The sequence below is a fragment of the Suricata suricatta genome, chromosome 14 (genome assembly GCF_006229205.1).
Source record: "Suricata suricatta isolate VVHF042 chromosome 14, meerkat_22Aug2017_6uvM2_HiC, whole genome shotgun sequence".
Taxonomy (NCBI): domain Eukaryota; kingdom Metazoa; phylum Chordata; class Mammalia; order Carnivora; family Herpestidae; genus Suricata; species Suricata suricatta.
In genome coordinates, this window is record NC_043713.1 from 43,849,707 (window position 1) to 43,876,245 (window position 26,539).

Here is a 26,539-nt window from a genome sequence, read left to right on the forward strand (position 1 = left end):
CTAAGAGTTGTTAGGGCTAGGTACTGCCCCATTTCTCAGATGAAGAACTCAAACCTAATTGATTTGGTCTGAAAGATGGTAAAGTCATGATTCAAACCCAGGTCTGTGTGTTTTAAGGCTGAACATGCTGGCGATTCCTAAAACGTGGCTGGAAAGCACCTATGCCAAAGCTCTTGGGAATAATGGTGCCCTGACCTGCTCTGCTGAGCTCCGTACTTGGAGAGAAGTGCTGGGTTCCCACCTCACCTCTGATGTTCCTTCTTGCCGGAAATCCCTTTTCTAAGCCCCTGTGCCCTTCACCTCATACCTAGTAATCCCTAGATCCCTGCACCGACATTACTTCCTACAGGAAGCCTTCTCTGCTTGCGCTAGGTGGCTGTGTTGCTCTCTGCCCTTCCTTGACTCCCCGTGGGGCTGCATCATGCTAATTTTAAGAGGCCTGTCCGAGCACCAGGAATGTGGTAGGCGGTTACTAAATGCAGAAATAAAAAGCCTGCTTAGTAAATTCTGGTGGGTCTTAAAAAATAATGTTAAGTTAATGGTAATAATACATTTTTCATAATTAACAGCATAACACAGAATTTAGAGAAATTTCTAGTTGGGAGTCCTGGAGGGCACTCATGAGAGTTTGAGAGGATTAGCAGCCCCTTGAGTGGCCCCGAGTGCCCCCTCGACCCTCAGCCTCACCATCAGTGATCAGTTCTCCAAAGTGCCGGCCCCTCAGTTGTTTTGATCTCCTGCTTTTCTTATATTCTTATATTTCTGAAACTGGCCTTTCCTTTCTCTTTCCTGCTTTCTTCAGTTCTATGTATCATTTGAGAAAATGATGCTGCCTCCGGGAAGGTACTGGAAACATTACTTCCCCATAAGTAGATACAATTTGTGTTGTTTGTTCTTACCAAGAAGGTATTTTCTCCCTTCTCTTAAATTACTTCTGTCCATTTCTGTAACAAGCTCTGAATTAATTTGTATCTGTGTTCATAAAATATAGAAGAAATTTCCCGTGTGTGGGAACTATAAACAACTCTTCCTAGAATTTTTTTTAACAGTTATAATACTTTAAGCAAATTAAACACTGTTTATGATAATTCAGGCTTCTAAAACAGTAGAGTGGTGTTTCTTTTTTCTTTCTTTTAAAACATCTTAATACCCAGCATCCTCCCCCCACCCTTTTTTCTTAAAGAAAAACGTTTTTTATTATGGCCATCTAAAAATGTATGCAAGGGGCTCCTGTGTGGCTCAGTCAGTTAAGCATCTGGCTTCGGCTCAGGTCATGATCTCACCGTTTATGGGTTCGAGCCCCGCATCAGGCTCTGTGCTGATGGCTAGCTCAGAGCCTGGAGCCTACTTCAGATTCTGTATCTCCCTCTCTCTCTGACCCTCGCCTGCTCACGCTCTCTCTCTCTCTCTCTCTGTCTCTCAAAAATAAATAATATTAAAAAAATTTTTTTAAATAATACATAAGTAATGTATGCAAAAGAGCACCTGCGTGGCTCAGTCAGTTAAGCTCCAGACTTTGGGTCAGGTCATGATCTCCATTTGTGAGTTCGAGCCCCGCATCAGCCTCTGCACTAACAGTGGGGAGCCTGCTTGGGATTCTCTCTCTCTCTCTCTCTGTCTCTGCCCCTTCCTCTCTGTCTCTAAAATAAATAAATATATAAATATGCAAAAATAGAATACAATATTGAACTCCCAAGGGTCCAATTTTCAGGTATTAACCTAGCATGTCTCTTCCCTTCCACCATTGTTTCCCTCCGTTCCCATCTCAGCAGAAAAGAAGAGGCCCCCACTGATTGCAGTGCTGTCCCCTCTCTCCATGTGTCCTTCCCCTCTGCTGTCCTCAGTGTGTTTCACCTGCAGTGACGCACCCACACACTCACGGTCGCATGAGCACACACACACCTTCAGCCAGCCCTCCTCCACCCCTTTTGCCATCTTTCTTTGGTTTCAAATATTGGGACAGAAACTTGGTTGGGAATGTAACTTGGAGTAGACACAACTTACTAACATAACAGACTAACTTGGAATAGGAGATCTAAAAAAGTATGCAGGGACAAGTGCTTCTGAAAACAAAATCACTCCAAAATCCTCTTTAAATCAAAATTTTTAAGAAAAGTCATGGCCTACGAATTGGTGAACTAATGGCAGATTGTTTTCAGTTTTGCTGCTTCTTCGTCCTCTACGCTTTTCCAATTTTCAACACCGAGTAGGCATCGCTTTTACAATTTAAAAATATCCCCCCAGTGCTAAAAGGAGTCATTTGCAAGTTGCCTCTGAATCTCTTACCCAGCAAAATACGTCTGGACCAGAAACTAAATGAAACCTTTTCTTCAAGTCCAAACTGTATTTTCCATGGTTTGGAAACCCAGGAATGGAGGCGGGGGGAAAGGCATTGCTTGGCAGAGGGGAGCTAAGTGGGTGAAATAGCCCAACAGCCTCTCTCACCAGCTTTACCCCTTGTCTGTCTCGGTGCTTGGCTCTCAGCCCCGGGCGGGTCTTCTGCGTCGTCCCTGGGCAAGCTGACCCCCTGGGCAAGCTGACCCGGCGCCACTGCAGATGAATGCTCCTCCACCACCCTCCCTGTGTAATTACCATGTGTGTTCTGGCTCCGGAGAGTAGAAGGGATTAACCCGCTTGCCTCTGGTAAAGCAGGGCCCAGTGTCATATTACACGCCATGGTGCTTGATGTGACATGATGTTCACCAGGCGACACGAGCAGGATTGGGTGTGTGGAGCCTTGGCAGGGCTGGAAACTCCTCCTTAGCTGTGAAGTGACTAATCCCGCAAGGGTGCGTCGGAATTAAACGTAGGGACACAGCACATAAGGGAACGCAGGGGCTGCAAGGTCAATGGAGTTGGAACCTCACGCATAAATCTTCTGCCTACGAGTTTCCATTGTCCTAAGAATCCTCGCTCGCTCATCCCTTCGACTGCCCCTTCATGCTGTGCACCAGTTTAGATGTCATCTCTGAAGTCTTGGGGTGTTGTGATTTCGTTCGATTGAGTTGAGGGTACCCACTCCATACGTCTAAACCAAGCCCATGAACCTCAACTTTTCATAGCGTGGCTTCTAAGTAGTGTCTCTACAAAGTTGAGCTCTTGGGATAACATGCAACATTAGGAAACTACTGAATTATAAAAACGTGTGCAGTTCTCACACAAACTATTGAGTTAGTGTCATTTTGTTTGCTTGCTTGTTTGAAATTACACCTGAAAAGACATTATACTTTATTTTTTTTAAACATTTCTTTATTTTTGAGAGAGAGAGAGACAGATCATGAGCAGGGGAGGGGCAGAGAGAAAGGGACACACAGAATCTGAAGCAGGCTCCAGGCTGTGAGCTGCCAGCACAGAGCCCGGCACGGGGCTCGAGCCCACGAACCGTGAGATCATGACCTGAGCAGAGTCAGATGCTCAACCAACTGAGCCACCCAGGTGCCCCAAAAAACTTTATACTTTAGTGATCAAGAACACAGGCTTTAGAATCATAGGTCTGTAACTTAAGCCGAGTGACAACCATTCTGAGCTTCAGATTCCTTGTCTGTAAAATGGGATTATAGGGCTATCTCATAGGATCATTGTAAAATCAAATGAAAGAAAGCCTGTAAAACAGCAAGCTCACTCCTTGGCACACAGTACAATTCAATAAATAGTAACTACCATTAGAGCAGCTGTCCTCCATAGGCTTGAACGTGACCTCTGCCTGTTACCCCAGGAGCAGCACGGTGGGTTCGGCTCTGTGTCCAGCCAGCTGTGCACCTGTGAGCATTAATGCATCTGGGACTCTGTTTCTCCATTTGTAAAAGGGGCTGTTGATCTAGGTCACCCTGGAGATCTTTTACTTCTAAAAGTGTGGTTGGCTATTTAAGAAGAGGTGCCGTGACAGTTCGAAGTGACAGAATGACTAACTGAAAGCCTCTTGAGTCGACAGCATTGATTCCTCTTGAGGCTCTGCTCATCCTCCTTCGCACTGGTTCTCAACTTTGCCGTTCATCAGACCGACTTGGGGAGATGCCTGGGCCCCAACTATTACATCAGAATATCTGACAATATTTTTTAAATCTCCTTGGGTGATTCCAGTGTGCACCCAGGGTTAAGAACCACTGCTATATGCAAATAACAGAATTAAAAGCAAGGCAGAGGAGAAAAGATTCGTCTAAACCCCAAGCTGCATCTTTGAGAAGGGACTTCAGCTACAGTCTTACTTAGAAATTTGTTCTTTTCCTTAACATCGCTGGGGACATCAGTCCCCATCAGCCTCGGACCCGAATTGAAACTCTCTTTTCATGATCTAACTCTGCTACTCCAGCCTCATTTTTCGGTCGGCCTGACTCTGCCCCAGTGGAGACTAATCATATGCCAGATTTCTTCTAGTTTTTAGCCTTTGTATCTTCTCTAACCCTCTCCTTTCTTATCTGACCTTACCTGCCACCCCAGTACTTGGCCAACCTCTGCTTCTTCTTCGGATCTCCATGCCTCCCCAAAGTTCTGAGTTGGGTGTGCCTCCTGTGTACTCCCTATAACCCACTCTGCACCCCCAGTGACACACTGTACTTGATCTGCATTCCCAGCCCCATAGACTGTTAAGTTCCACAAAAGCAAAGAATGTGTGGTTTATTCACCACTGCATTCCCTATATTTCACATGGTCAAGCTCAGGGAGGATGGGTAGAATGAATGAATAACTGAATGACTGAACACTAAAGGGAAATTCTTAAGGGACCAGTCACAGTAAATGAAAGAAACCAGGTCCTATGAATGAATGCACAAAAAAAAAAAGACATTCTTAATGACTGATTCACACTAAGTCAGGTATATGAGGCCTTATTCGTCTACCTCTACACTCTTTCATTTCAGACCATTCATTAATCCAGGGGGGTGCCATCGTGGGGAACCAGACATAACTTTCCACAAAAAGGAGCTTAGTTTCCTCCGAGATTTGATCCTGCATTATTAGTTCCATAAATAATAATCAACAAAATGTTAATATTAAAAAGCAAGAGAAATATATTTCAGTATATTTTAATGCATATTTTTAATGAAATATCATCTTACTAGTTAATGAAATATTTACAGATAAATTGATTGGGTGTTTGAGACTTACTTTAAAATTTGCAGTGAGGGAGAGGGAGCAAGAGAAGTATAGGTGAAACACGCTTGAATGAACAGCTTTTTGAAGCTGGATGGATATATGGGGGTTCATTACGGAATTTTCTCTGCTTTGCCCTACATTTGAAATTGTCCAAAACAAAATGTTAAAACAGAAATGTAAAAAAAATACAGTTGTGGAAGGAAGTTTTTCTCTGCATTGCTGTTTGGTTCATTGGGTGTTTTCACACAGACACACACACACACACACACACACACACACACACACACACACACGCCAGCCATACATCACCTGGAGCCAACTTGGTCTTGGTCAGTTGGAAAACAGGAATGTTCTCCAAAGTTAGTAAACTGTAATCAGTTCCACAAAGTTTTCGGGCACCAGAGTTTACAAATCACTACAGTTTGATTTGTAACTCCATTCATACGTCCACAAGAAATACAGCCTGTGCCGATTTCCCCCCGTATTTGCTTAGTCAAACAATGCTTTTCCATGGCACATTCAAAACCCCGGGACGCCATTCTACGGTCCCCGGCCCGGCCCTACCCCTCCCCATTGTTTTCACAACTCAGAACGTGCTTCCTTTCACAGTTAGCAAAAGTCAGCAGTGTAACGTGGCCTTTTCCCACCCCTAATGTTGGGAGAGGCCTTGCTCCCCAGACAGGAATGGGCCCCAGGGCGGCCCGCGGGCTCGTCCAGGCCCCAAGCCGGGCCCTGCTCTCCACAGCCCCTTCCCCCTCTGCTCGCACCCGGACCGCACGGCTTGTGCCACTTGTGCCACGAGTGGGGCCCCGGCGGGCTTTACCCCCGTCTTGGGCCTCTCCCTTCCCTCCTGCTGGTCGGCCAGGCACCCTCCCTCCGGCGCCCCGCGCCCGAGCCTGCTGGGGGCGCTCTCACCGCCACCACAGGGTGGAGGCCAGCCCTCCTTCCTCAGCTTTCAAACTTTTCGATCTTGAGTGATTCGGCCTGGAGACCCTGCTTCCCACCCTGCGGAGCCCAGGGGCCGCGGCCCCCTCTGGGCCGCCATTCAAATTTCCCTCCAGCTCTTTTCTTTGAGTTTCTTGTTTCAGCCACATCCCATGCGAAGGTGCTTCTGAACACAACTGTGTCCGGTTTTGCGTATCTGCCAGAGGTGGCGGGGTTTTTCATCCTTTAAGCCTTTTGAATGGCGTGTCTTTCCCACCTGGCTAAGACACTTCAGCCCAGATGGGGTCTCTGGCCCGGAATCCTGTGCCTTGTAGCACCTGCTGTCTTCCGAGATCTGCTTTCTAGAAATTTTTGTTTGCTAGTTTGGGATACCTTCTCTTGCTGAGTCCTTTTTGAGTGCACCATGCCTCCACTTGATTTTCTCATCAACCCCCAAGGAAAGAGGCAATTTTATAAAAGAAACACATTTTATAAGAGAAATGGAGACACAGAGAAGTCGATACACGCAGATTACAGCTAGCAAAGAACCGAGCCAAATTCTCCTCACCACTTAGTTCATCCTTTACCCATTCACTTTGTAGAGACTTACTGATTACTCATTCTGTGCCAGGGTACATCCAGGTCTAGATTTTGAAAATGAACACTTAAGGAAAAAAAGAAAACATAGGATTTACTTAAGAATAAAATATTAACTTTTCATCTCTTACTAAAGCAGCTTGCAGTCATTGATACTAATATATTTCAAGCCACAAAAATAATCAATATACACACTTGGATTTCATTGCAAAGCTGTTGCTGAACAAACAAGACAGAAAGTACACACTCAAGACCAAAAGCTTTCCTTTCATAGCGGTAATTCTTTTCATTCCAGTCATTGTTAGGAGGCCCCTTTAAGATCAAACAGTGCACAAATCCCCCAATGCTACTTAACTAGTTGGGCAAGTTACTCATCACTTTGAGTCTATTTCTTCATCGGTAAAAGGAGGATAATGGATTCATTACATAAAGTGCTGAGGATAGTGCAAGCTCTGTGGAGAGCAGTTAATAAATATAACTCCCTTTTCTTCCCCTGTCAACTGTAAATTTATCATGTTAACAATAAAGAATAAATCTTTTAATAATAAGCAAACAAGTTTCGTTCATTCCCATCCTACACCAAAGTGTCCGGGAAACACTATAAATAAATGACTAAGTGTATTTTAGTTTCAGCACCTCTTTATGTAGCCTGTTTGATTGATGTGTTCATGGGAAATGAATGACAAGGTTGCAGGCAGTCAGAGCCCTGTGATGCTTGCAGTCCACACCCTGGATAAAATTGTGGAAGGAAAGAATTGTGACTCACCCTCTATTCATGGAAAATTGGACAAAAATATTAGCTGAGAAAAATATATTGAGTTTTAGAAATACGACCTGAATGTAATTAGTTGCTTTCTTCTTTGCACTTACTACCTTCAGGTAGGACATGAGTTTTCTAATTATCTTTAAAAATTTTGTATTGAAACAAATTCTCGAGCTTTTCTTTTTTTTGGGAGGGAGGAGGAACGGCTTTTCTATTTGTCGGTCGGTTGGTTGTACTGTAGGAGAGATGAAATTACGGATTCACCCTTACCTCTGTCACATTTCAACACAAGATTAGAAGATTTCTGATTTCAAAATTGTCTTCAAAGCAATAAGATGATGTTCCAAATCAGAGAATTTTTGAGTTCCAAAAAAGCTTTTCATTAAAAAATGGAGCCATTTGCCTGCCTATGCTGTTAATGAAAAGTACAATGTACCTATTGGTCAAGGAAGTGACTTCTAGTGTGTAAATTCTATTTTCTGATATACGATATTTGTCATTAGCCAGCCATCTACTTGTTCATGGTCCAGATGTGGCCACTTTCTACGAACTGAATATATACTAAAGTATGTAGATTCAACCATCTTTAAAGGAATAAATGTTAATGAATGGACGCAGACTGTTTTAACTGTAGCACACTGTTCAAATGTTAACTCTGTAAATGGGAAAAATACATTGTGGACGCCTGTTTTTAAAAATCACCCATAGCCACTCATGTTCTAGGTCATATTTTTGGGGTGGTCAACTATTTATTTTTTATAATGATGCCTGGCTGTTATTTTTCCTGAGACTTAAGAAACTAGACTGTATATTGCTAATGGAAAACATATTCTCCTGGACAAGTGATATTTCCTATGATTCCTTTCTAAAATTAAATGTAGATGTTAGCATATAGGCATTGCTTTATTTTTGGAGAGTTCGTGATTCATGGGTGGGGAAAGCTCAGAAAACAGATTTCTTAAAAACAAAATTGCTTTCCTCGTAGAATCTGTTTAAAAGACACTTTGGAATGACATTTTTTAAAAGTAGCCAAGATGGTGGTTTTAAGTAACCTAGGGGAAAGGCCTGCTCCGCCATCGCAGTGACAGCACTTAGCCATAATCACCACGTCAGGGACATTTTCTTTACAGGTAACAGACAGTGAATAAAAGGATTTACTTGAGAACGCCTGAAACTATTTTGGATTGTCTGGTCCTGAGATATTTATCAAGCAAGGACCAGAACTACATAATGGGTGATTTTTCCTGACTGCCATCTTTGAAACTGCTACCTTTGACAGTGACACAAAACGGCAGCTCTTAGTTTTAGTGGCCAAACCATCGATTCTAATTGTTTTCACTGTTCCCTCTTTTCTATCACAGAATCGGAAGACTTTTTGATGGCACAGAGCCCATTGTTTTGGACAGTCTCAAACAGCATTATTTCATTGACAGAGATGGACAGATGTTCAGATATATCTTGAATTTTCTACGAACATCAAAACTCCTCATTCCTGATGATTTCAAGGTGAGGGATTCACATTAAATTACCAATAGCATAAATATGTGATTTGTTTTGATGCGCTCCCCCAGAAAATATTTCAGGTTCTACGTTTTTAACATATACCGGCTCTAATGGCATCTCAGGTCTCTGACATGGTTATACTGTCTTCATGAAATAGAGTATATGGTCATTAAAGCTTTCTGTGACCAAAGGAGGGACTGATTTTATTTAAAGATTGAATTATAATTTATTTTAACACATTGGAAATAAGTCGATTAAATTCCAGGCTTGTTTCTGATAAGCCTTAGTGAGGTAAAAAATAAAAGGAAACCTCCTTAGCTTAATAGACTTTTTGTCTCAGATACTGAAAGCAAGCCTTATACTTAACAGTAAAATTTGAGAATTGTTCCCTCTGCAGTTAGTAACAGGTGTTATTGTTAATCTCACATTGTGGTGGCAACATAGGGAGTGAAATCAGACAAGAAGAACAAATAGAAAGTATTACTATTAAAAGAAAATATACAAAAATGTAATCTTTACAGCTGTTAATATTCTCTCAATATATTCTGAAGAATCAACTAAATACTGTTAGAATTAATGAAGAACTCATTAAGGTACCTACATTCAGGATCGATGTATCATAATCAAAACCAGTAGCTTTCCTACAGAATATCAAGAGCCAACCATAAGGTAGAATAGAAAAATGTCCCACTCACAAAGCAACACAATTTATAATACCTAGGAATAAACCTAACAAGAAATGGGCAAAATCTAATTAAGAAAACTGTAAATCTCTATGTGTGAGTAGAAAAGAAGAGTTGAATAAATGAAGGGAAAATCGGCGTTCCTGGATGGGAAGCCTCGATATTGTTAAGATGTCCCCCGTCCCCAACTTATAAATTCAACACAAATGCATTTGAGTCACAGATGTTTTTTAAATGAGATTGGATCCATTTGTAAAGTTTATGTAGAAGAAACAAAGCTTAAGAATAGCTAAATAGGGGCACCCGGGTGGCTCAGTCCATTAAGTGTCAGACTCTTGAGTTCAGCTCAGGTTATGATCTCACGGTTCATGAGTTCAGGTTCTGAATTTTGTTCAGTGCTGACAGCTTGGGATTCTGTCTCTCCCTTTCTCTCTGCCCCTCCCCAGCTCACGTGGGCATGCACCCTACCTCTCTCTCTTTCTCTGTCTGTCTCTCTCTCAAAAATAAATAAGCATTTAAAGAAAAGAATACCTAAGTAAATTATTGCAGGTGATAATAATGATGATAATGGTGGGCCATGGTGGATGTGCCCTACCAGACATCAAAACATACTACAGTAATTAAAAAGTCTGATCCTGACTGGGCTGAAATTGACAGAAAGATCAGGGGAGAAGAACAGATCTGGCGACAGATGTGTGCATAAAGGAATTTGATGTATTATAAAGGTGGTATTTCAATAAGTGGGAAAATAAAGGAATAATCAATAACTGGCACTGAGATAGTTGGCACAGAGACATTTGAAAAAAAAGTAGAGCCAAAGCCCTACCTCATAAGTTCACAGATATTCCAGAGATAAACACAAAAATTAAAATTATAATATCAGAAAAAATATGAAGGAATTTCTGAAAGCATAATTTTGAGGCAGAAAGGGCCTGCCTAAGGAAGACTTAATACCCACCATTGTAGCCTTTAAAAAAGGCCACAAAAAATTCACGTTTTTCTGAATTAAAGACACCATATACAAGTAAAACACAAGTGTTAGACTACAGGAAATAGTTGCAATAAAAAATTAATCTCATTAATAAGAGATCCTAAAATCTATATGAAACATACAAACAACCCAATGAAAAACATTATTAGACCTAAACAAAAATATCCCAAAGTGAAAACAAAAGGAAATTGCCAATAAACAGTTGGAAAGAAAAGGTATTTAATCTCTGTAGTATCAAAGGAACAAAAATTCAGATACCCCTTTTTATCCATCACACTGGCAAAAATTTTTTAAATTGATAATATACAGTGTTGGGAATATACATTGTGGTTGGGAATAAACATTTTTGGAGGGCAACTCAGCAATTTTTAAATTTTCAATCATACATACTCTTCGATCTAGCAGTTCCAAGTCTATTCATTTATTTTCTAGAAATAGTTACATAAACATGCAAAGATACATAGACATAGAATGTTCATCTGTAGTCATGTTTGTAATAGCAAACACTTGATATGACTAAAAAAATGTTCAGCAATGGCAGATGCTTACGCAAATAGCTCTATTATCTGATATGTGGGGAGAAAATCACCAGGATTTTATCATTCAGTGAAAATCCCGAGTTGCATAATGTGTATAGCCATACTTGTTATTTATGTAAAAAATATATATGTATATGTGTATAAATTCACAGAAAAAGATCTAGAAGATTAGATCCCAAATTGAGGGGGGCTCAGGGGGTCATTCGTCCATCCTCTCCTTCAGGATTTTGAACAATGGAGCACCTGCCAAATATACATTGGGTGAGAAAATGGGAGAGAGAGAGTAAGAATTGCAGCTAGTGTGTGAGGTTCCCAGCAGCCCAGGAAGAAGCCTGAGGGGGACTGTGTCCCTCTGGCAACAGCAGTGCCCAGGGGCCCCCCACAGAGTGTGCCACTGACCACACTGAGTGTGATTCAGGATTTAAAGATACAGGAAGTTGGTTCGTGCAACATGGCTCCTTATGAAAGTAAGCTACTTTGTCAGTGATGATCTCTTCCAACTCAGGAAGGAAAACATATTGAGAGTCTGTTTCTCATATGGCACCTTCTTAGAGGGTTTTCAAGGGTAATGTTCAATGTGTCATGTTTTCTTCCTGTGCCAGCTTTCGAACGTCTTTCCTGTCTTCCTCCCATGCCACTTCTTTCACCAGCAAGCATCTTACGCAGAGGCCGAAGTGAAGTCTCCTACATGGAGCCTTCAGCATAAACCTCGGGATGCACCTGCTCAGGGAGCAGAGAGAGCTGGCCAGGTTTAGGCAGCAGGCCCCCACACCAGCTGCAGGCGCAACAGAGAGCTAGGAAGAGTGTCAGGACCGCTTCTAGAAAGCAGAGACGGGAAGTCAGGAAGTCGAGTTCTGCTCCAGACACGGGGAGTGAGGGGAGTCAGGAGAAGGAGGGGAGCCTGCTGCGGGGCACAGACTTCAGCAGTGGCCCCAGCCCGTAACCAGACCTGGTGCCTCAAAGGTCAGGCATTCACCAGCCAGGTCTGGACTCCCCATTTTGGAGAGCAAGTACCTGAGTAGAGGGAGAAGGGCTGCAGGTGTGATATGGAGGCAGTTGGGGGCAGGGGGGCAGTGGTTTCCTACTCACTCATGTTTTCCTAGAAGGAATGCAGTGCACTTAGGGAAAGGAAATATCCCTGTTAATTCTGTTTTAAGGGGATTGCATTTCCAGATGCCCACTCAGAAACTCTACCTAGAGAGTTCTTTGGGTCCTTATGCTGCCCAGTCACCAGGAGGCCATGCCTGCCTCGGTCTCCCTCTGTCCCCCTCCCTCTACTGTGGAACCTGCTCCCTTGTTTTGTGTCCCGTCTCCGTAAAAAAGTGCTAGAATCCAGGGCACCTGGATGGCTCAGTTGCTTAAGCTTCGGACTTTGGCTCAGGTCATGATCTCACAGCTTGTGAGTTTGAGCTCGGCGACGGGCTCTGTGCTGACAGCTCGGACCCTGGAGCCTGCTTCAGATTCTGTGTCTCCCTCTTTCTGCCCCTACCCCACTCACATTCTGCTTCTCTTTCTCAAAAAAATAAAATAAAATAAACATTTAAAAAAACATGTCAGAATCCATTTACCTGCTCTAGGCAGGGACCTGGGAGTCATTCTGCACTTTATCCTCTTCTTCACCGCCCACACATGATCCATCAGTGAAGTCTATAGTACCTTCCAGATAGTTCTCCAGTCAGTTCACCCCTCTCATCTCACCTTCTTATCCAAGGCTCAGCTTTCTGGATGACTGGGAGTGCGTGCCTTCATAATTGGTTTCCCTCTCCTGCTCTTTCCCGCTCTTCCCCACTCTTCATGTTGAAACCCAGAGACACTTTTTCTCATTAGACTTTTTTTTAATGTTTATTTATTGTTGAGAGGATGTGCACGCATGCAAGCTGGGAAGGGGCAGAGAGGGGTGGGGAGGGAGAATCCTAAGCAGGCTCCACACTGTCGGTGCAGAGCACGACTTGAGGCTCAAACTCATAAACCACAAGATCATGACCTGAGTCGAAATCAAGAGTCAGATGCTCAACCAACTGAGCCTTGCAGGCGCCCCTCTCATTAGACTTTTTATTTTGAGATCACTGTAGACTCTCATGCAGATGTAGGAAATAATAGATCCTCAGTTACCCAGTTCCCTCCAATAGTGACATCTTGCAAAATGGTAGTATAACAACACAACCAGGATGTTCACATCGATACAGTCAAGGCACAGAACATTTCCATCATGGCCATGCCCCCTCCTGTTGCCCTTTCAAAGCCATACCCTTTTCCCTTCCCCCATCCTCCATCTCCCACGCATCCTTCACCAAGGCGTACTTTTGGGGGAAAACTGTGTCACGTCAGCCCCTGCTTACAGCTGTGCAGAGGTTTCCTATTCATCGTTCGTGCAGCAAAGCAGCACATCCTTGTCGGAGCCCACAGAAGGCTCTGGGCCCCGCTCCCCTCGACTCTTACCCTACACATATGCCCTCCAGTACTTTTCTTAGTTCTGCAAACATACCGTCTTCTTGTTCCCTTCAAAGAGACCGTTCTGTCTGCTTAATGCTCTTCTGGCCCATGTCACGTAGGGCTCATTGTACCCAACACGAAGCCATCCGCGCCTTGTCCAGCCCAGGACTGCCTGGCCCCTGTCATTCTCTGTGGTCACACCAGTGCATTTGCACCTATTTGTCTCCATTGCCGAGCGCTGTGTACCCAGCTGTAAGTTCCACATGCTTTTGGCTGCAGGTGTGGGAATATCCAATCAGCAGAGCCTTAAAAACTCATGGAGATTTGTTTTGTTCTCACATAAGAAGTCAGAGGTCATGGTTACGGATCGTGGTATCTGCTCATTGGTGTCATCAAGGACCAGAACTCTCTGTCTTTGTTTCACCATCCTCACGGTTCATGTTTTGGCCTCACACTTGTCACCTCTGGGTCATAAGGTGCCTGCCACAGCTCCAGGCATCACATCCTCATTCAAGGCAGGAAAATGGGGTAGAAGACTTTTAAACTCAGAAGAGTTTGTCCTTTTAGAAGTAGACTTTCCCTTTATACATCATTGGCTAGAACTGAGCCTCCCCTAGATGCAAAGGAGGCTGAGAAAGTAATGTTTTTCTTTTCTAGCCTCTGCAGTGAGAGAGAAGTGAGCAAGAGAGAGGGGCTGGGCATAGTTGCTGGGGAGGCTGACCAGCGGCAGCTGTCACACTGGTGCAGCCTTGGCACCTGCTAAGCACGTAAATATTTGTTGTGTGAGTGAATGAATGCGTGGATGGATAAATAAACGAATGAAGTGAGCCCCAGTTCAAACCAGGTTCTGGTTTACCTCATCATATACTTTCTTATATTAGAACTCTGGATGTTTTATGTATATATTGGGACTCTACTTTGTAGGACTCTCACAGGCAGGGACATTTTTATGGTCTTCTAAAGGACATTGTGTGTTAGGCACATAGAATTACTTACTTTTTGTTAACTTAAATAGCAGAAAATGGCCCCAAAAGTCGCAGGAGACCAGAAGCTAAGTAGGCAATTATTTAATTTATATGACTACATGGGAGATATAAAACGTGATGTATAATATCATCATCCTGAGCAACTTAGGAGGGTAAAGTATTAATTTGCAAGCCGTGATTAAAAGAGATGCAGGCTCCAGGAGTACAGAACAACTGAGGGGGAATTATATTTGGAACACGGTAACAGCCTCTTGCTTTTAGTTGCACTACATTCCAGAAACGGAGCTGGGTACTTTTTTTAATGTTTTATTTATTTCAGAGAGAGAGAGAGAGACAGAGACAGAGACAGAGACAGAGACAGAGACAGCATGAGCAGGGGAGGGTCAGAAAGAGAGGGAGACACAGAATCTGAAGACAGGCTCCAGGCTCTGAACTAGCTGTCAGCACAGAACCTGACACGGGGCTTGAACCCACGAATTGTGAGATCACAACCTGAGCCGAAGCCGAACGCTCAACCAACTGAGCCACCCAGGCGCCCCAAAGCTGGGTATCTTGAACACATTTAAATGTGGCAGGTGTTATTTTTTTCTTCAAGAGCATTCAAGTTGGATGCTGAGAGACAGCCTTCCTCATGGGAGTGAACCTGTGGCCGATCCCTGAGGGCTGCCCTGAGGTGGGCTAGGTTGGGACTGGCTGCTTCTCTGCACATTTCAAGCACCCTCAGGATTTCAGAACCTGGAAAGGCGTGCTGTTCATCAGTTCTAAGTGCAAAACACACCCTTGCATTGGCTAAGGCATTAGCTGTGGCCCGCACTTGGGGGAAAAGACAAAAAACTTGTCGGATGAAATACACGTCTCCCAGGGCCCTGAAATGTGTTCCACAGAACCTCTGGGCGACAGGCCATAAATTATGGGGCGTTCTGGAAGCTGGAGGAGCAGCAGGAGGAGAATGGAAGTTTAGGTGGCCATCTGCGCCCTGGCTGACAGTGAAGTTAACAGCAGTCTGGGGGAATCACAGACGCGCACACAGACGTGTCCCCGAATCACACAGTAGGTGCTTTCCTCCCTGTCGGAGTCGACTTCCTGATCTGGGAGAAGGAACACAGCATGAGGAGAGAATCCATCCGGCCTGGGTGTGCTAGGGAAGGGGTTCCTTGACTTCTGCTTCCCTCTCTACCTGTTTGATGCTGGGTTGAGCAAATGCAAGAAATGTTGGCATCACGGCCTCCTGCACCCCTTAAAATCTCATTCTGCAAATATACTGTATGGGCTAAATACTTGCTTAACGATTTAGGAGATTTCATATTTCATAACATCTGCTCGTGTCCTGCTCCCACTGAAAGCCCCTGGAACTCTCCCCTAAATATGGGACTGTTTACTATGGAGATGATGTCCTTCCCTTCATTTCCCCCCACCACCACCCTGTTATATTGACTGGTTCATCGTTGCTTTATCTTCTGCTTACGTACACGTGTTGTACAGGGCACACACACAGTTGTATTTCCCGGAACACCAGGAGTCCTGAACTTTGGTTCCCTTTTTGATTGAGAACCACAGAATTACCTCTCTCTAGCCTTTTATTTTGAACATGTTTGGTAAGGGTCCCTCATGTTGCTAACATCTTCTATGGTCTCTGATCAATGCCCACCCTTCCTAGATAAAGAAAAATTTGCTATTTGACAGCCCACAATTTACCTATCTCTGGCTTAAGTTTAAAAATGTATTAGTTACTCGTAATAACCTTTTAAGTTTATAGAAAAAGTATGTGTACCTTGTAGAAGATTTGAAAATGTAGACAGGCAAGAAACCCTTTAACTCCCAACTCTCAGAGTCTACCAGCGGTAAAACCTTAGTGCATGGCCTTCTGGACCCTTCCCTATCCTTATTTCAGACAGTAATCTCTACCTTCCTATTTCAATGAAATCTTATTTCCTCTAATACTGGAACCATATTCCAATTTCCCAGGTTTACCCCGACGGTATCTAAGAGCCCAAATTGAATCCAGTATGTCCCTTCCCTTTATTACCTAGCCTGGTCTGTCGCTTTTTATATGATGCCAGCTCGCTGAAGAAACAGGGCCAGGTGCCCCACAGAATTCCCCCGTCTGGATTTGTCTGACGGCCTCGTCCTGTGTACTGCAGTTCTTTACTCTAGCCCCTAATTTCCTGTAAACTGCAAGTAACCGCTGAAGGCCTGATAGCCTGTGCTAAACATTTTGGTGAGGATACATCTCTGGTGATGTCGTGCACTTCGTATTCTGTTGCGTTAGCGTCTGGATGTTGGCACGCTGGTTGATGAGGCGGGACTGACCATCAGTCGGGATGCATAGTGCGTTCCTTAGGTTGCAACAGAAAGGATCTGGGTCAAGCTCAGAGTTGCTCACCCTGCGCTGGGGCTGTCCTGTGCGTTGTGGGATGTTGAGCATATCCTTGGCTTCCACCCACCACGTGCCAGTAGCGTGTCCCAGTTATGAGAACCCAGAATGTCTCCATTGGCACATGTCCTCTAGGGTCAAAATCAGCCCCGGTTGAGAACCAGGAAGAATGAGAGGAAGGAAGTTTTTACGGGAAGGATCCTGGCTTAGCTCCTAAGTAGCAGGAGCGTTCTCTCAGGGCTGGAACCCGCAGGGCAGCTCTGAGGACCTCAGCCATGGGGGTGTGCGGGCTTCCAGAGTGCTGCCCAGGGCTCTGCCCCAGTGCCGCCCGGGGTTTCTTTCCCCTTCCTCGGTTCTGCAGAGATCACCTGACTGGCTCAGGTGGCGTTAACGCTCAGGCGTTAGCCAGTCAGCTGTAATAACCCAGACGTGTGTTCTAGGCACTCACTCCCGAGGGCGACCGTTCTCGAAGAAGGCAGAGTGGTGAGTTGGGTAGACCCCCAAGAAGTCTCTTCTTCAGTACTTACGAGAGTGCCCACTTAGGACCGCTGCCCCACGCCGTTGCCTCCTTGCATCCCTGGTGCAGAATCTGTTACTCCTGGTCCCCCTCCCGGGGCCACTTCTGTCCCTTTCCCAGGGACACTCCCTCAGAAACAGGGCCAGCTACAGCAACCAAGGGGGAGGGGGAGGCAGGCAGGACCTCCAGCCCGCAGCCCTGGCACCATCTCTAACCCCTGCCCTCGCCCCTGCAGGTTGTATCCGGAGGACTCGCCAAGCCCCAATGTGGGTCTGCCTCAGCTTGGCCTCAAGCACCCTGTCATGGTCACCTGTGTGTCCTTTCTCTGGGAGATCTGGCAGTGGCAGGGGATGGAGACAGTGACCGGGTAGAGAAGGGACATCTTGCCGCTGCTTCTGTTCCCTTTAATAGCCATCAGGAAAAAATCTCAGGCTGGGTCTCTCCCCCACTCCCCGAAAAACAAGAGTAGTTGGGAGAAACTGGAAGTTGGTGCTGCTGGCCACAAGTATCGTGTGGTAGCAGGTGAAGGAGCAAGTGGGCCAGTCTTTCTGGGCTTTGAAGAAAAGAGAGGGGACGAACAGGAAGAGCACAGAGGAGTTTAGGGCCGAGTATCTACTCTGTATGGTAACTTGACGGTGGACACATGTCATTGCACATTTGTCCAAATTCACGGAATGTACAAGGGCAGACGTGAACCCTAGTATGAACTCTGGACTTGGGGCGATGTAGGTCCATCAGCTGTCACAGATGCACCGCTCTGGTGGGAAGATGCTGATAATGTGGGAGGCCGTGCGTCGGTGGGGACGGGGTATGGGGGGAACCTCTGTACTTCCCCCTCAGTTTTCACTGTGAACCTAAAACTTCTGTAAAAATAGTAAGTCCTTTTAAAGTAAAAAAAGGAAAAAAGTATTGCAGAACCAGGGAAATTAAGAATTTTAGACACCCCAAACCTGGAATACTGAAAAAAACTATGGTGGCCCATCTCCCACCAAAAAAGAAAGGAAGGGAGGCAGGAGGGAGTGAGGGAGAAAACAAAATATCTTTGGAACAAAGGGAAATTAAGTCCTGCAGAGATGGGGTTTTTTTTTTTTCTTACAATTACTACCTGGATGCTATTCTTGAAATGTAAAATATAAAAGCCTTCATTTCCTCTCATCTTCTTGGTGTCCCTGCTTTGCGGGTCCCCTGATATCTACATGCCCTGCCTTCTGGGGAGTCACGGGCGACCTGGGAGGCCCCAGGGCGGTGAAGAGCTCCGGAGCTCCCGGGGTGCACTGGGCATGAACTGGACGCATTCCCCAGAGAAGAACCCGCTTCGTACCCACGGTGCCTAACACGGCATCTGGCACGTTAACAGATTTTAAAATGAGTAAGTGACTGATTGGCCGTTTGAAAATGTGTGCGGCAAGCTGACTAATGCCCCCAAGGGGGTCCGCATCCTAATCCCCAGAATATATTACTTTACGTGTCACAAGGGACTTCGCAGCTGTGATTAAGTTAAGGGTCTTGAAATGGGGAGAATATCCTGGATAATCCAGGTGGGCCGAGCAGAATCACAAAGGTCCTTATAAATGAAAGAGGGAGTGGGGAGGGGCAAAGTCTGAGAAGATGCAATGAAGGAAGGAATGTGATTGTTGGCCAGGAGCCAAGGAATGCGGGCAGCCCCAGGAGCTGGAAAGGGCAAACCCACTGTCCCCTAGAGCCTTTCAAAGGAAGGCAACCCCACCAGCACCTTGACGTTAGGTAGCCCTACCTAAGACCCATTCCAGATTTGTGACCTCCAGAGCTGTATGAGAGTGAATCTGTGTGGCATGAAGCCACCAGATTGGTGGTAATCTCTTCCAGCAGCAATTGGAAACTAATACACGGTGTCTATCAGTCTCCTGTCCATAGGGAGGAGGTTTTCTGAATTCCAAATATTTAATCAAGAAATAAGCTTTTGAGACAGGTCCATTTGCCCTTTGGAGTCCACCCATACTTACCTTCTTGTCCCATGTACCTATCTCCAGGGTCCTAGCAAAGCTCAATTTATTCATCTGTAAAATGGGACCTTGATCTTTCTCTGTGCCTCAAAAAACCATTGTAAATCTAAAAAAATTTTATTTTGAAAATACATATTCTAAGATTTTAAAATTCCATAAATGTGATAACACGTCTGTGAGTAATCTATTTCCCTCTTCCTGGATAGGAGGCTACGCAAGAAATATGTATGATACTTTCCTAATTAGACGAGATAGAATTGGCATAGAAGCAGATGAGTGACCGCATCTAGTACATTCTGCAGTTGCTTTGTGGAAAAGCAAATCCTGTTTTGGGTTTCATTTCCTTCAGAAGAGCATCTGGGGCCACCCCTGCTGCTGTCCCGTAAACTCCTGCCCGTTTCCACCTCACGCCTTGGGGATAGGACACCACATTGTTGAGAGGTTGTAAAAACCCAAGAAAGGAACAGTGGGTGTTGCCAGTTAGGAACCAAGGTGTAAGAGAAGAAGATTTCGGAAGATTCAGGGAGCAGAAGGAAATGGACACAAGGTCAGGGGTGTAAAGGGAAGCAGGATAAACTATAAAAAATACGGGATCTGGACAGTAGAAAGAAGAGATCCCGATTGCGGAAGGAAAGGGGCACGAGGTTCCTGAGGAGAGCAGCTGTGGGCCTGAGTCGGCCCTGCGGGGCGTCTCCAACCAGCTGGGCCTGGAAGCGTGTGTTAGGAAGTGGAGAATGACGGTTGTAAAGGAGCCTGCCAAGAAAGAGAATGGCCAGTGTGAGCTCAACCGTGCAGAAAATGGTAACAGCAACAAGGAGGGCCTTTTTGGTTCTGGAGCTGGCAGACGCTTGGAGGCCAGTCAGCGTGGGGGGCCGAGGGCCAGCGGGGCCCGGTGCTCGGCTCTCCTCCAGCGTCCGCTGCCCCAGCGCAGACGGCGCTCCGTCCCGGAGACCAGAAGGACCGGCACGGTAAAGGAAGAGGTGAAGCCAGACGGTCAGGAGAGAGTAAAAGAACACCTGGTGGCGTGAGAGAGTTCAAGACCAGGCCCCGTGAGCTACGTCCCAGGGTACGAGATGACCTTCAGGGGACCCCTTTAGGCTTCAGTAGCCACGGGCAGAATCCTTGGGAGATCACTGAGCAGGGGCAAAGTCTAATAACGGCCAGTGTTTCCCTCGTTTTTCAGGAGCAGAGAACGATGAACATGAGCAGCATCGTGTAGAGAGGCCCTCTGTCAGGCCACGGCCAGACCTCATGGATTGCCCATGTGGCTTGTGCACTCAGAGGGGAAGAGAGGGTGAAGACTCAGAGTCAGCACAGGGGGCTCGGCAACCCCGAGTCCTGTTAGCCTCTTTACCTTCAGGTTGTGGTAGACAAACTGGTCAGGACATTGTCATGGGTGTAGACTCCAATATCAGGGCTGGAAGCAACTTTGAAGCAATTTATTCCTCTCCTTTTACAGATAAGAGACTGGAGCCCAAAACAGTTAAGGAGAATCTCTGAGCAGTTCGGAGACTTGGGCCCCTTCCACATGTCCACCCTTCCCCTTGGGGTCCCGCCAAAACACACGGTATTTCAACCAGACACCCGGCAAATGCCACAATGACGGGCTGGCTGATCTCCGAATTCTAACTATTTGAATAGCCAGAATCCAGAGTCTTCGTTTATTACTGAGCATCAACCTGAACCAAGGTCTGCATGTAGTCCTGTCATTACTCCATCTAGAAACAGAACCCCTGGTTCAAAATGACAAAAAATGAGAGAGCGAGCGAGCAAGCAGAACATTGGATGAAAGAGTGCACATTTTCTCAGTATGCTGGGACAGACTCCAACAATTTGAAGAGGGATACATAATGGAGGATTGGAAATGTTTCACAGACGCTGAAAGAGAAGGGCCCAGCTCAACAGCAGCTCTTAGGAAAAGGTGTGGAGACATCACTGTTAGCAAACCGTAAACTAATAGAGTACTAGGCCAGCCAAGAAAGTGAATCCAGGCTGACGCCATGTGGTAGGCTTGAATAATGCCCTCCTTCCCAAGGTGTCCACGTTGTAATTCTGGAATCCAGGAGTATGTCACTTTACGTGGCAGATGGAATTAAGTTAAGGGTCTTGAGATCGGAAGATTATCCCAGATAATCCAGGAGGGCCCAGCACACTCACAAGGGTCCTTCCAAGTGAAAGGAGGAGGCAGGACGGTCAGAGTCAGAGACGCTGTGACAACAGCAGAGGTCAGTGATGCGAGGCCACAGGCCAAGGAGCATGGACTTCCTCTGCAAGCTGAAGAAGGCAAGGATATGAATTCTCCTCTAGACTTTCCAGAAGAAACACCACCTTAATGACCCATTTTAGGCTTCTGACTTCCAGAACTGTAAGAGAATAAATCTGTGTGGTTTTAAGCCACTTAGGTGGGGTAGTTGTTACGGCAGCTCTAGGAAATGAATGCAGGCTGCCTTAAGAGTGCTTAGCATGTCCAGCAGCGAAGGTTTTACAGTGCACTCATTAGATTACATCTGAGATGTTAGGTTCAGTTCTGGTTTGGGTTTTCAGAAGTGTTGACAAAGTCAAGCACACCTGAAGGACCTCTAAGTCATAACAGATGAGAAAGAGCTGGAAAAGATGGAGTGTTTCCAGCCAGAATAATACAAAGACATAACAGTTTTGTTCAGATGTTTGAAGGGATAACATGTCAAAGAAAGTTTAGGATCATGTGACCCCAGATGGCAGAATTTGAACAAATAAGTTGAAACTACAGGGAAATTAAGGTCATTCAAACCAAAAAGGTTACAACGACCAGAGAGGCCAACAAAGTCAGTGCTGTGCCTTGTTAGATAGTAAGTTTCCCATCCCTGGAACCATTTAATCTAAGGCTAATGGTCACTATTCCTCAGTGTTCGAAAGGATTGCTCCAGAGGGTCAAGGTTGGTCATTAAGACTGCTTTAACCAGTCTCAGATTTGAAGACTTGATGACATATTTTCACTGGACTCCAGATCCTTCCTTGCACTAACATTTTTTTAAATGTTGGTTTATTTTTGAGAGAGAGAGCGTGAGCAGGGGAGGGGCAGAGAGAGAGGGAGACACAGAATCCAAAGCAGGCTCCAGGCTCTGAGCTGTCAGCACAGAGCCTGATGCGGGGCTTGAACTCACAAACCACGAGATCATGACCTGAGCCAAAGTTAGACACTTAACCAACTGAGCCACGCAGGCATGCCTTGTGCTAGAATTTTTAATTCTCATAGGAAAGTAACAGGTTTGTAGCAGAAATTCTCGTTTCTGTTGCTTGTTAACTGTCAATGCCATTTTTAAATCTTCTTGAGCACTATCATCTTGATAAGTAAATAAAAGGTCGAGGTCAGCCTCTCATGGTTGATGTACTCAGTGGGGGTCCCAGGCGCCCAGGAGGAGCCTGCAGTCTCCCCACTCCCGCCCGCAGGCTGGGCGAGGGGGCCTCGCTCTGTCCTGTCCCAAGCGTGGCCACACCTCAGCTCTATTCTCATCTCCTCAAACCGAACAGCACCTCCTGTGGGTCCGGAGGTGAAGCAGGTGCCAGTGCGAGAAACAGAAGGCGGTGAGGGCAGCGGACTCCTCTCAGCAGGGAACCGGGACGCCTGCAGTAATGGGGCCACCAGGAGAAGACCGCACCAAGGCGATCCGTTTGCTGAGGGATGTCTGGGACAGTGTCTCTGCCTGGCCCAAGTGTCTCACCACAGAAAGTGGAAGACCCAGGGGGAGGCCCGCTGGCACTTTCTCCCCTCTCCACGCTTTTCTCTGGAAGCCCCGAATAAGGCTACTGCTGCCGCTGCTTTTGCTGCTTAATCTGCAGGAAAAAGAGCAGAGTGCCAAATACAACCATTTTCCTGTGGTTGTCCTCTCCGAGCGCCATCCCCTCCAGATGGCTGATGGCTCTCGGGGTGGCCCGGGCTCTCGGGGTGGGCTCTGCTGCAGGCACCGGGCACCGCCTGCCAGCTCCAGCCCGTGGAAGGATGGCAGACACGCCCATGTCAGCTCCTTAAAACATTCTCAGCCAACATATCTGGACAGGTGTCCACCTGCGTCACATCCAGAGATGATTGTGGCCACGGCTTCGCAGAGACACGATACTGACCTGCTTGATGACGTCAGCCCTGCCTTGCTGCCTCCCTCTGCCTCCTTTGTCCTCCCCTTCAGTGACTTGTTTGTGTACGTGCGTTAATACCTGCTTGCTAGATTTCTGTTCTAATTCAGTAAATGTGTTTTTAAGGCAAGAGCAAAAGAAACCATAGTCAGAGAATAGGTGGCTGTGGTTTCAGAAACGGACGAGTTTCCTTTCTTCCACGTCTGTCCAGCAGGGATCATGGATTGGTGTTTGCCTCCCTCACGGAGGATGGCAGGTGTCTCCGCCTCCCCAAACCACGCAGGTCAGCACCCACACTCAGGTCAAAGCAACGCATGGTGTGTGCCCTTCGGCCGCCCTCCCGCCTCCCGTGAGGAGTCTGGGCTGCCAGGGAAGGGGACAGGGAGCGCGGGGTCCCGTGGGTATGCACTTGCACGTCCCCCACTGCAACCTACACGTGGCTCCTTTTGGAAGATGTAAAGTAGATTCTCACCGCACAAATTTTAAAGACCCACAGGTATTCTGCTGAAAGAGAAAAGTCATGAGCTTGGCCTTTTTCATCTCGGTTTTCTCCTCTGTACGGTGGGAATAATAATGGTTCCAAATTCACAGGGCAGTTGGGGGGGTTACAGGATTTAATTTATGGGGAGCATTTAGAAGAGGGCTTGTACGACCCTTAATAGTCTTAGCTCTGAATGCATCAACGCTAAGTGCATCACTCTGAATGAATGAGTGAGTGAATGCACATGGAGTCTGTACAAATGTGAGTGAAAAATTTACACACAGATCTGATTACCCAAATAACAGGTGGAAGAAAAACCACCTCTCATCTGTGGACATCGTCAATGCTTTGTGTTCGTATTTTGAACTATGAAATATCTTTTTTTTTGTTTTGTCAGGACTACACTTTGTTATATGAAGAGGCAAAATATTTTCAGCTTCAGCCCATGTTGTTGGAGATGGAAAGATGGAAGCAGGACAGAGAAACTGGTCGCTTTTCAAGGCCCTGTGAGTGCCTAGTGGTGCGTGTCGCCCCAGACCTCGGAGAAAGGATCACGCTCAGCGGTGACAAATCCTTGATAGAAGAAGTGTTTCCAGAGATTGGCGATGTGATGTGCAACTCTGTCAATGCAGGCTGGAATCACGACTCGACGCACGTCATTAGGTTCCCACTGAATGGCTACTGTCACCTCAACTCGGTCCAGGTACAGCCTTGTCGTATACCGTGAGGCGTCAAATGTCACACTTAATGCTGTTACTTAACCTTGCCTTCACACAGTGCCTTCTGTCCAGAGAGCTGGGAAACACTCGTGTGGCATCACTTCTGGGTAGGTAAGCCTATTCACCGTCTGTGCACTCAGTCATTCCACAGGTGTTTGTTGAGCGCCTACTATGTGCTTGGTACCCTTGTGAGCCCTGGAGCACTAGGAGACAAAAAAATAGACAGTAGCTGTTTTCACAGAACTTACATTCTCGGAAAGACAAGGGAGCCAAACAGTAGCCAAGAGAAATGGTGGTCAGGTAGTGAGGAGAGAGAGCAGCTGTGGTGGAGCGTCCCAGGCAGAGGGCCCAGCAAGCTATGAAGACCCCGAGTTAGGAGTCGGCCTGAGTGATGAGGGGTGTCAGGAAAGCCCGTGCGGCTTGAAGAACGTGAAAGAGGGGAGTTCTGAGACCCAAGGCCAGCAGGCCGCCAGGGACAGATCACAGATTGCCTCTTGGGCTGCGAGAAGCACCCGGCAATTGTTTGTTTGTTTGTTTCAGTTTCTTTTGGTTTTTGTTCATTTACTTGTGTGAGTAAAAGGCATTTGAGGGTTTTGAGCAAAAGCGTGGCATGCTGTAACTCCACTCCAGACATGAGCCCTCCAGCAGCAAATGGAGAACAGCGGAAGCAAAGGGCCCAGTTAGCGACAGTTGAGAAGCATCCAATTCTGAATGTCGTGAATGTAGTGGAGCTAACAAGGTTTCTGGCAGTGGCTGACAACGATTTTTGACCGAGGAACTGGATGGATGGGATTCCTGTTTTCTGAGATGGGGAAGTCTATGGGAGGAGATGGTGGAATTCAGAAGTTTGGTTTACATGTGAGGTGCCGAGTCCCTTAGATGCCGGTGGGTTTGCTCATCATCTTATCTGATGTGCGGCAGCGCTGCGCCAGGGGCTGGGGGTGCCTGGTCTTGTAACAGCCTTCACAGGTAAGCGCCATTGACCCCGTGACTTACTGGTGAGAAAGCAGGGGCACACCTGGGTCTTGACTCCAGGTCTAGATGACCCAAAACGATGTGAAGTCAATGGAGGAAGGTCTTGGTGTTTCTTCCACCCACGCCCGCTGTTTTTTGTTCACTTATTTCTGAGACAGAGTGTTGGGGGGGGGGGCAGTAGGGACCACAGAGAGAGAGGGAGACACAGAATCCCGAAGCCGGCTCCAGGCTCTGAGCTGTCAGTAGAGCCCGATGTGGGGCTTGAACTCACAACAGCCAGATCATGACCTGAGCCAAAGTCGGACGCCCAAACGACTGAGCCACCCAGGCGCCCCCTCCCTGACCTCTTTTAAATTGGAGTGGGCCCATGCCTTTGTTCAGGATTGACCCAATACAACCCCTCCCACAGCTCAAAGACTAGAGGCACCCACTGTACCATTCTGCCTCTTGAAGATTGTTCCACCATGATTTATATATATTTTTTAATGTTTATTTTTTGAGAGAGAGAGAGGAAGCAAGGAAGGAAGGGGCAGAGAGAGAGGGAGACACGGGATCCGAAGCAGGTGCTGCAGTCAAACTCATGAACCATGAGATCATGACCTGAGCCAAAGTCACTCAGCCACCTGAGCCACTCAGGCACCCCACTACTTACAATTTTAAAATTTATGAATAGACGTCTGTGAGCCAAACAGCAGGAGACGGGACAGGAGCCGTGTCCTGGGGGTGCTAGAGAAAGGCACAGGCTGGTAGGCGGTGCGGCGGCCCCGGGGCTGGATGGGGCCAGAGGTCACCTGCAAGACTCGGTGTTAATCAAAGCCTCTGAAGCTCTGAAAGCCGTTCACCTCCCACACACGCTCTGTGCCCCCCCCCC

The 26,539-nt window shown here is 46.3% G+C and overlaps 1 protein-coding gene across 1 annotated transcript in view; it reads left to right on the forward strand.

Moving 5' to 3' along the window:
* Positions 1-26,539, forward strand: part of KCTD1 (potassium channel tetramerization domain containing 1) — an 89,907-nt gene that overhangs the window by 59,618 nt on the left and 3,750 nt on the right. Inside the window, exons 3-4 of the mRNA XM_029922570.1 lie at positions 8,737-8,881; positions 24,372-24,677. Of these exons, the coding sequence (XP_029778430.1) occupies positions 8,737-8,881; positions 24,372-24,677 (451 nt within the window). The remainder of the gene's footprint in view (positions 1-8,736; positions 8,882-24,371; positions 24,678-26,539) is intronic.